We start from the raw sequence: 11,001 nt of genomic DNA, 5'->3' as shown, positions 1-11,001 counted from the left end.
ACCTGTTCTATCTCCACTAATCCACCCTCACTCAGATATACGCTTACCTCGCCTCATCATCACACAGCCAGGCACTGGCCAGCCCCGCCAGCTCAATGTATATGCAATATGTAGTCCCTAGGTCATCTTCAGGTGCTTTGATACGTATCCTCATGTCACAGATTCTCTCTCTCTCTCTCTCTCTCTCTCCTCTCTCTCTCTCTCTCTCTCTCTCTCTCTCTCTCTCTCTCTCTCTCTCTCTCTCTCTCTCTCTCTCTCTCTCTCTCTCTCTCTCTCTCTCTCTCTCTCTCTCTCTCCTCTCTCTCTCTCTCTCTCTCTCTCTCTCTGCTACATTGCTATTTGAATCCATCTCAATGGGGCCTGGTGGTCTTGGGCTGTACAGAGACGGCTGGGCGGGGTAGGGAGGCTGGTTAAAGTAGCCTTTCCTTTTTGGAGGCAGCGTTTACTTGTAGCCTTGGAGAGCTGGCTCCATTCGTCAGGCGTCTGGGTCGATGGGGCGTCTCTCTACGATCGATGGCGCGCCTCGGCGATCCCTCGCCTCCATTCTCCCTCGCTTCAATCCCTCGCTCCGGCCAGCAATTGCCCCTTACCCACCTTCCTGCCACACACACACACACACACACACACACACACACACACACACACACACACACACACACACACACACACACACACACACACACTAGATTGGAACACACACAGCCGCCCAACCAATTTGTCTGTGCATGTCAAATCACAATAATTAAGCATTATTGATCTCAGATTCAATTAACTTCATTAACGCGGATCATGGCAGCGGCGAAAGGCGAGGGGGTGAAGAAAGAGAGGTATAGGATCTCATCAGAGGGGAGGAGAGGGGAGGGACAGAGACAGGGTATGGTGCCATCTCATATTCTCCACTACCACACTGGCAGTGTCAGCTTAAGGCTACTAACCATTCTCCTTCTAATGATATCATTTAGCAGATAGGCCTACTGCTGTATTGGAGCTAGCTACCTCCCATTATGAACATGGGGTTTGGTGCTATATTTAGCGTCTTTCATTACCAAACATCTAGCTCTTCTTTCCCTTTCCACCTTCACCTCGACACAGAAAAGGTATTCATGGGACCTGCGGGTTTTTGCTCCTCTTCTCCGTTCTAACCAGGCCAAGTAAATGAACTCGGGGGATATTTGATTGGCTACCGCGATGATTCCTTCCTGCTTTTTCCTTGAAGAAATGCTCCCATGACCCAGCCCACGGAAAAAGACTGCTAATAAAGTCTCTCATCTGATAAAATTCATCCCGTGGTCTGTCTGAAACTGCCGTTCAAACCTAAACTGTGCAACTGCTAAAGGCAGACACACACACACACCACAGACACACACACACACACCACAGACACACACACACACGCGCGCACGCATAGTGTGTGTCATACATTCCACAGTTTCGCTCCTAAACAGTACTGTAAACATGCTGTAATAGAGTGCCTGTGTGGATGATTTGCCTGCGGAGTGATTATGTAACGATGATGATCTGTATCCTAGCAGCATACTTCTTGACTAAAATGAACCCTTAGTGTTTGTATTGACTTGTATACAATAATGTCAAGCAGAATTGACCTTTTATGGAAAGAGCTTTTTCAGAATGATTTGCTACTGAGATATCACAGCAGCTGGCTGAATGTATCAAATGGTAGGAAAGAATTAGAAGAGGGAAGACTTGGATTCCTCAGGTTTAGTTTTCCCCTTAAATATCCCCAAATGATATACAGTGCATTAATTGGCACGATATCAGATGGACATGACATATAATGGAAATACATTGGGGGCTCAGAGCTGGATTGTTTGTATATGGAGTCCTTTGATACAGATAAATGTGTTATTTTGAGAAGTAAACTAATCGCTCTGGGTTCTGTGGTCCCAATCCCGAAAGAACACATCTCTCCCCCATTTCAAAGACCCATTCTCAATGGGTCTTCTCTCTTAATATCCCACCGCAAATGAGATCAAACTCTCTTCCTCTCCGCTGCCAATTAATTCAGAGGTTATTTTCACTCGCTCTCCCTTTTTTTTTCTTCCTTCTTTCCACCCATCCCGTTTTCTAATTAAAAGAGCACCTGCGTGGCGGAGAGCGTTTGGCCATGCCTGCACCAGGGCTGAAAACTCAATATTGGAACACACATCCACGGTCACTTTAGGGGCCCTGTGGCCTGGCGCCGGTCCAGAGGCCTGTGAGATGCTCCCTGTGTGGCCTCAGGTTTGAGGTCTTTCCAAGACCTCCCGCCTTCCTCTCTGCCTGTCTTCCCTCCTACCTCCACATCTATTCCGGTCTTTCTCTCTCTCTCTCGCTCTCTCTACTCTCTATGCCTTAGGCTAAAAGCTGAGGTTTAAGTCGTAGTTTTGTGCTGAATGTGTTGCCTCACATTCCATCTCCATATGCCTTTAATGCAAGACACACATAGACACATGTAAATAAAGGAATCATTCACACAATCGCCTCTCTTTCAGTATCTCTTTCATTGTCTTCGTAGGCACACGCACGCGCGCGCACACACGCAATGTTGGTTTTTGTTCTGTCATATTCAGGTCAAGGTTAGTGTTTTGGCTGGTTTGTTCACACTTGAGGGTGAGGTAGGAGGTTCAGTAGAAAAATGACTTGGCATTGGCACAGAGAGAGGTATAATATTTTGGCCTCTCGCTGGGTTTTCAGTTGCACATTTTGATGACATTAAAATCAGTGTTGTAATGGTGTTTTCGGGGAACTATGCATTTATATTTAGTGCGGTAGCAAAGGTCGCACTGCAGATTTATTGGCTTTGGTGTTAAAATGACCCTCCCCCCATGCCTTCCTTTCTCTGCGTGTGTTTTAATTACATTTAACAGCTTTAAGTCTGGGTTGTATTTTTGAGGAAGGAGATTTCACATGGGTGTTTGGCCTCGATGTGTGTACTGTTCTGACTGCTTCCTGAGCAAAGGCATTCTTCTCTTAAACAGCTGTCGTTTTGGCTGATTCAGAACAGATGGCAGTGTGTGTGTGTGTGTGTGTGTGTGTGTGTGTGCGTGCGTGCGTGCGTGCGTGCGCATTGCCTGATCAGGGTTGCCTGTTGAGTTGTGTGTAGTATTGGATTACATATTAAGATATCCCATATTTTGCTGCTCAGTATTCCAATTTTGCTTTTCTGAGCATTGCTGCATCTGTTCACAAAATGGCAGATGTCCATTGTGCATCTAAATGTAAAAGTTTCTATTGTCTACTCTGGGGCTCCCGAGTGGCGCAGCGGTCTAAGGCACTACGTCTCATTGCTAGAGGTGTCACTACAGACGCTGGTTCAATTCCAGACTGTATTACAACCGGCTGTGTTTGAGAGTCCCATAGGGCGGTGCGCAATTGGCCCAGCGTCGTTAGGGTTTGGCCGGGGTAGGCTGTCAATGTAAATAAGAATTTGTTCTTAACTGACTTGCCTGGATAAATATATTTGTATTTTTTAAATACAATAATAGTGTAATTCCTAAGACTTATGTGACAAGTCGTAGACATTCTTCAGAAATGTTGTAACATTTTGAGTAGAAATCATACCAAAATAATTGGCTGTAAGAATACATTTCCTTCTGGTTCAGTAGTTGTTTAACAATGTATTATGTTGTATACATCCTATACACTAGCACACATGAGGTAACCGATTCCAACTTGCTGCATGTTGATGTGTGAGATTGAACATTAAGCAGCCTGCTTGTTCAGTTGAAAGGCTACGGAAGACTGCCTGGAGGCACAGCGTTTTTACTGCAGCGCAACGGCTGGGAGCTGCTGCGTGTTTCAGTGCATCTGTTTATCCCACGGCATCACACTGCCAAAGGCAACAAAATGAGCCCCCTGACAATGACAGAGATTTTACCCTGTGTCTGGGCTGATGCAGTGCTCACACCTTCAGTACCGCTCCGAGATAGAAGTCAGCAGTAACACTAGTGGAGCGTGTTGTGTGACATGGCTGGCAGGTTCTGGAGGAAGCTACCCAATGTCACCAGATATAACTGTACCTTTATGAAGAGGCTGTGGCTTTCCCCACAAAGCTCATATACCGTTTAGTAAATACTTTCCATTCTTTTAAGTGATTGTTTTTTTGCTATAGTGTTAGTGTCCCATTTTGAAGCGGATTTATAGGTTTCTTATAGATAATGTTCTGACTGTTGAGATCATTCATATTCAAGTGACCTTTAGCAGTTGTTAATGTGTGCACCGGCACACCATGGTCAGTGTCATTCTTGCCCTTAGTTTACACACCTGGACAACGAATGATGAACAGCTAGGAATCAGGAACGGTTAGGAGTGTACGGAATTATCCCTAAGTCCCGTCTGTAATCTCTGCTTGTCTTCCCGGCCCACTATTTTCAGACAGCCTCCATCACGAAATAATACATATGCGTATGTGTCTGCACAATGATAGAAAGTGCTTTTTTATTTGTACGTTTCCATCTCACTGCAAGCCACGTTTTTATTGTTTTAAACAGGAGGGATTTGAATATAAATTGAAAGCAAACTGTAAATAATAACTCAACTTTCTCATCTTTTGTAATTGAAGTAAATGTGTTTTGTTCTGAGAGATTTGCCTTTGGAAACGTACATACAATTCATTTTTATTTACAAGTAGGCGAGCCTGTGCCGTGTAATGAGTGAAAAATGCATGCTTAAATGGTGAGTGTGTCTGTTAAGAAATGCATTAGAGGCTGAAGAAGAAGCGTAAGACATATTAATTGACAGACAGGAACTGCTGTCTCGGAGGTTGATACAAGTAATTTATTACTTCAGAAACGAATGCCACCTCCAGAATGTGCTTCATTAATTTCAAATTTAGTTTTAATTTCAAGCTGTTGCCCCTTGAGAAGAATAAGGTGGCAAGTTGTGTTTGAAGATCCATTTCCTCTCCCTCTTCTCTCGCCGTCTTTCTCATTCTCTGCGGTAAAGAACAAGGGGTGGGAGGGAGGGAGGGAGGGAGGGAGGGAGGGAGGGAGGGAGGGAGGGAGGGGGGGCTGGAACTTTATTCCATTTGGAAAGCAATGTAAATGCAACGGGGAAGTTGAAATGGAATTACAGCAACAGTTTATGATATGAAGTAGTCTCGTCTGTGATTGCTTTGTTTTTCTGATATGGGAAGAGCATTCTTGTATTTCTATCAGCTGTCTGATATGCAAGACATCGCAAGAATGCCAAATTGGAGATCTTCATCATTAGACATGGTGTACTGTGGCAATAACAATCCTCTCTCTGTTTCTCTCTCTGTTTCCTCAGCGTATGCCCCTGAGGATGAGAAGGAGGCTGCCCTGCTCGATGAGGACCTGGAGGGGGAGGACTCTGCCGGGGAGGAGGAGCCTGCGGTCAAGTACATGTGCCAAGACAAGGACTTCCTTATCAATGACCGGCCTGGTTTCCACGACTCCCCCGTGGCCGATTTCTCCGGCCATGAGTTGGACAATGAGTCTCACCTGAGTGAGTCCAGTGACCGCATGTCAGACTTTGAGAGTGCCTCTCTCAAAAATGAGGAGGAGGTCGCGAAGGTGCCACTAACGCCCTTGTCGCCATCTTCCTCTGTCATGATGGCCACCAGCACAGCTATAGCCACGGAGGACGGCGCCACCACCGGGCCAGACAGCCTGGAGCAGATGAAGGCCATCTACACCAGCTTCCTGACCAACTCTTACTGGTCGTCTCTGAACCTCAACCTCACCCAGCCGCCAGCGGTGGAGAAACCACCACGCAGCCACAGCAGCAGCAGCAGTAGCAGTAGCAGCAGTTGTGGCAGCAATGGCAATGGTTACGACTGGCACCAGTCCGCCGTGGCCAAGACCCTCCAGCAGGTCTCTCAGAACCAGAACCGGCTCAACCACCAAGCAGCGGAGCAAAACAACCTATTCAGCACCGTGCAGCTCTACCGTCAGAGCACAAAGCTCTACGGCTCCATCTTCACAGGTGCCAGTAAGTTCCGCTGCAAGGACTGCAGTGCTGCCTACGACACGCTGGTGGGGCTGACCGTACACATGAATGAGACAGGCCACTACCGCGATGACAACCACGAGACAGACAGCGAGGGCACCAAGCGTTGGTCCAAGCCACGTAAACGATCCCTCCTGGAGATGGAAGGGAAAGAAGATGCTCAGAAGGTCCTGAAGTGTATGTACTGTGGACATTCCTTTGAGTCTCTGCAGGACCTCAGTGTCCACATGATTAAGACAAAACACTACCAGAAAGTGCCTCTGAAGGAGCCAGTGACTCCTGTGGCAGCCAAGATCATCTCCTCCGCCCGGAAGAGAGCCCCCATCGAGCTCGACCTCCCCAGCTCCCCAGACTCCAATGGTGGCACCCCCAAACCCTCCCTAAATGACCCTTATGACCCCCTCCAGAAGGCATCCAACCCCTACATCACCCCAAACAACCGTTACGGACACCAGAATGGAGCCAGTTATGCATGGCAGTTCGAGTCCAGGAAGTCTCAGATCCTGAAATGCATGGAATGTGGCAGCTCCCACGATACACTTCAGGAGCTAACAGCACACATGATGGTGACCGGTCACTTCATCAAGGTCACAAACTCTGCCATTAAGAAAGTCAAGCCCATCATGGAGTCTCCCCCAACACCCATCCCCATCATCTCTGCTGGTGAGGAGAAATTCCAGTCTGTGCCACTGGCAGCCACAGCATTCTCCCCACCTCCTCCACCTATACCTCCTCCCTCTGGTATTTCCCCTGCCATGGCTGTGGAGATTAAGAAGGAGGAGAAGGAAGAGGAATGTATGAAGGAAACCACTAACAGCAGCAAAGACAAGAAGACCGGAGATGACGAGACAGAGGAGAAATTCGATATCTCCTCCAAATACTCTTACTTAACAGAGGAGGATTTGGAGGAGAGCCCTAAGGCAGGGTTTGACATCCTCAAGTCCTTGGAGAACACAGTGACATCAGCCATCAACAAAGCACAGAACGGTGCTCCCAGCTGGGGGGGCTACCCCAGCATCCATGCTGCATACCAGCTGCCCAACATCATGAAGCTCTCACTGGCCAACTCAGGGAAGAGCTCAGCCCTGAAGTACATGTTCCCTGGAGGAGAGACCCTTTTCCAAAATGCCAAAAACCAACCTCTGATCTCCCCGCCCAGCCGTCAGACCTCTCCTCTCCCCAAAAACAACTTCCACGCCATGGAGGAGCTGGTGAAGAAGGTGACTGAGAAAGTAGCCAAGGTTGAGGAGAAGATGCGGGAGCCCAGTATAAGGGCGTCCCCAATGAGACAAGCCACACCCTCCCCCTGCAGCAGCGAGGCAGGGGAGTCAGCCAGAGGGGAGTCCCCCAAAGAGAGGAGAGGGTCTAAAACCCCCGAGCGCATCAGAGGAGGCAGCCACAAAGACTCTAACGGTGACGCCAATATGAAGGAGTCGCTGGAGAATGGGATGGAGTCTGCTGTCAAATCCCCCATCTCTGCCTTGTGTGGCGGCACAGCCATTATTACAGACCACCCGCCAGAGCAGCCCTTTGTCAATCCTCTAAGTGCGCTTCAGTCCGTGATGAACGTCCACCTGGGTAAGGCAGCCAAGCCTGCTCTGCCGTCCCTGGACCCCATGAGCATGCTCTTCAAGATGAGCAACAGCCTGGCAGAGAAGGCCGCGGTCGCCGCTTCCACCCCAGCTCAGACCAAAAAAAACAATGAGCACTTGGACCGCTACTTCTACCACGTCAACAACGACCAGCCAATAGACCTGACCAAAGGCAAGAATGAAAAGAGTAGCTCCCTGGGTTCAGCTGCCCTGTCGTCATCCACATCAACACCCTCCTCGGGCTCCCCCTCCTCCACAGCCACCATGGCCAAGGCCTCGTCTGCTGTGGCTTCATTCATGTCCAACTCCCCGCTGCGTGAGAACGCCCTGTCTGACATATCAGACATGCTGAGAAACCTCACAGAGAGTCAAGCTTCCAAGTCCTCCACGCCCACCAGCCTGTCGGAAAGGTCTGACATCGAGGGTTCCACTCAAGAGGAGCTAGAGGAGATCTCTCCAGCCCAGAAACGCAAGGGCCGGCAGTCCAACTGGAACCCCCAGCACCTGCTCATCCTACAGGCCCAGTTTACTGCCAGCCTCCGGCAGACTGGCGATGGGAAGTACGTGATGTCAGACCTGAGCCCCCAGGAGAGGATGCACATCTCCCGTTTCACAGGCCTCTCCATGACGACCATCAGCCACTGGCTGGCCAACGTCAAGTACCAGCTGAGGAGAACCGGAGGGACTAAGTTCTTAAAAAACCTGGACTCAGGCCACCCAGTGTTCTTCTGCAGCGACTGTGCTTCTCAGATTCGTTCCCCCTCCACCTACGTCAGCCACTTGGAGTCTCACCTGGGCTTCAGACTCAGAGACCTGGCCAAACTGTCTGGAGAACAGCTTGTCAGCCAGATCTCACGTCACACCAAAAGCCTGTCCGAAAAACTGCTCTCCAACCACTCCCACTCCCACTCCAACCCTCACTCCCTCTCCCACGCCCACTCCCCGTCTCCCTCCCCTGACGAGGACGGTAGCAGCACCTCGTATCAGTGCAAGCTCTGCAACCGGACTTTTGCAAGCAAGCACGCGGTCAAGCTCCACCTGAGCAAGACCCATGGGAAATCCCCAGAGGACCACCTTATGTATGTGTGTGAGCTAGAGAAACAGTAGCACTAAGCTGTGGACATGCTGCACTCTCTCTCCCGTTCTCTCTTGGTCCATCTTTAGCCTTTCACAGACATTTCTTTAAAAAAAAAGGACTAAAAACTATTAAGTGATGAAACTGCACAACGATGCCGCGGAACTACTGTTTAGTTTCGGGACATGGTTTCTGATTTTCTTTAAAGGGAGACTCACTCTGGCCCAAGAAGCTTTTGTGTGTTTATGCTCTCCTTTTTTGAAAAGACGGTCATTTTCTAAATGTGCAGTGTTGAAGAAAGAGGTGCTGTTGTCACTGATAAAACAAATGAAGGTTGAACAATATTTTAAAATGAAGTGGTATGTATTTGAAAGTTGTGTAAATTGGATTTGATTTCTTTATATTTTGGCATCCGTGAGATGCGATAAGCTGCATGCATAAATTAAACAGTTTAGTTAAACATTTGGTAACTAAATCTGGTGCACTTTTCTTTTTTCTCTCTCTTTCCCTCTCTTTTTGTTAATGTGATCTTTATGTGCTGATGTCAGCATCTGAAATTTAACCCTCTGAGTACGGCCAATCACTTCTACCCGAATGATCCAAAACCCTTCTCAAAACAAACTATTTTAGATTGGAATTGACCAAGCTATTGTGTGGTTGGTAAGCTGCACAATGAAAGTACTATATATCCCTGTCCAACATCCAGTCTCTAAAGATGCATTGTATGTGATGCAAAATCTCAATCTGAAGTCGTTTACTTTGTTTAATCAGGGACCTTTATGAATTCAGGTCTGTGTAGAAAAAAAAAATGTATATAAAAACATATATACTAATTCCTGTCTAAATTATGCATAATTTGTATATTTTTAATTTAAGAGGAGTATGACTATCTACTGGTGCACAATATATGAAGACATTAATGAAATTGTTTTGCACAATAGTTTTATAAATATGTTATTTAATCAAATGATATGAAAATAAGAGGAACAAAATTACCCAGAAATCTTTTATTTCCACCCCGCGCTCAAAGGGTTAAACCTCTAGTACAAGACAGTACATGTGCCGGTATTTGAACATTAAAAGATAAAAGGTTGTACAAAAGATGTTACTTTATGAAGTAATGAAGAATTCCACATGTATCCTCTCATTTATAAGCACTCTTGGTTGTTGTTTCATATCGTAGAATGCCTTTGGATTGGTATTTCTTTTCTTTTTTTCTGTCTAATTACTCTCCCACAATTCCGCACTGCAGCTTTATCTTTTGGGGATATGAAAGGTAACCATAGTTACCTCACCTCTGATTGACAGTTCTGCTACATTTTTGGCAGTTAATTTGCTGAAGTAACTGACAGCTGCCAGTGTAAGGAAATCTTAGGTGTAAAATATTGGCATGTAAACAGCACAGACACTGTTATGCATTCTGTGCCGTGTTTTTTTGTTGTTGTTGTTGACAATGAAGCACCCATTATATGACTTCATATAACCTTTTTTTCTACTGCAGCATTAAAAGGAAACCGTTTTTGCAATAACACTGTGTGTCGTGGCTCACGATTATGTAGGTGCTGTGCGTTTTCTAATGAGCACATTAAACTGAAAATTGTTTCTGGCGGTGATGAGTTCCAGACGAGTTTACAGTGAGTGGCAGGGCCCAGCAGAAGATGAAAGCTGTCACACCATCACCCTGTGTGTTTCCACAAAGCCCTGCCTGGAGCAGGAATAGCCTATGGGCCATATCAGGGGCCACTATGGGGAGCCTCAGAGACAGACACCATCCAAGCACTATAGTGCTGGCACCAGTATCACATGTCCATCAAGTGTGTGTATCAGTCATACATGTTCCTTTCTGCGATCGTCTCCATTTGATTGTGTTGGGCTACATAGGAAACAGGAAATAGAAACCACATACTGAACAGCAGGTAACTCGTAGCTGTGTGGCATCTCCATTCACAAACACAACAATATGTGAACTGAGATATGCCCTTCCCCCTCCATCTCGATGACTTGATGTAGCAGATAATTGCATAAACCCTGGCACTAGCTGTCTCATTTTCACCATTTTATTCCCTGCTCTGTAATTAACCCAGACTTCCATTTTGTGTGTACAGTAGATACAAAAAAAGAGAGGGGAGGCCGTTGTTTAAGCCTCATGGAGGATGACAACAATGCAGCAATGATGAGCTCATGGCTTTCAAGTCCTCAGCTATACGCAACAACAATTAAATGCAGTCTATCCGGACAGTTAGTTGGTTACAGATACTAGGCCCATTGCCTCTCCGTGAATCAGGCCATTCGCTCACAATAGAGGAGGTGGAGAAGGAGGGATGGAGGATTGTTTCTCAACTTCATCTTTTGTCCTCATGGTCT

General features: G+C 47.0%; 1 protein-coding gene across 1 annotated transcript in view; it reads left to right on the top strand.

The window, feature by feature from the left end:
• LOC106562036 (teashirt homolog 3) overlaps window positions 1-10,168 on the top strand; it is a 37,871-nt gene extending 27,703 nt beyond the window's left edge. The window contains exon 3 of the mRNA XM_014126559.3: window positions 5,269-10,168. Coding sequence (XP_013982034.1) covers window positions 5,269-8,669 — 3,401 coding nt within the window. The 3' untranslated portion in view covers window positions 8,670-10,168. The remainder of the gene's footprint in view (window positions 1-5,268) is intronic.
• Window positions 10,169-11,001: the final 833 nt, after the last annotated feature.

The sequence above is a fragment of the Salmo salar genome, chromosome 11 (assembly GCF_965601325.2).
Source record: "Salmo salar chromosome 11, fSalSal1, whole genome shotgun sequence".
Lineage (NCBI taxonomy): Eukaryota > Metazoa > Chordata > Actinopteri > Salmoniformes > Salmonidae > Salmo > Salmo salar.
This window is presented reverse-complemented; position numbering and strand designations above follow the sequence as displayed.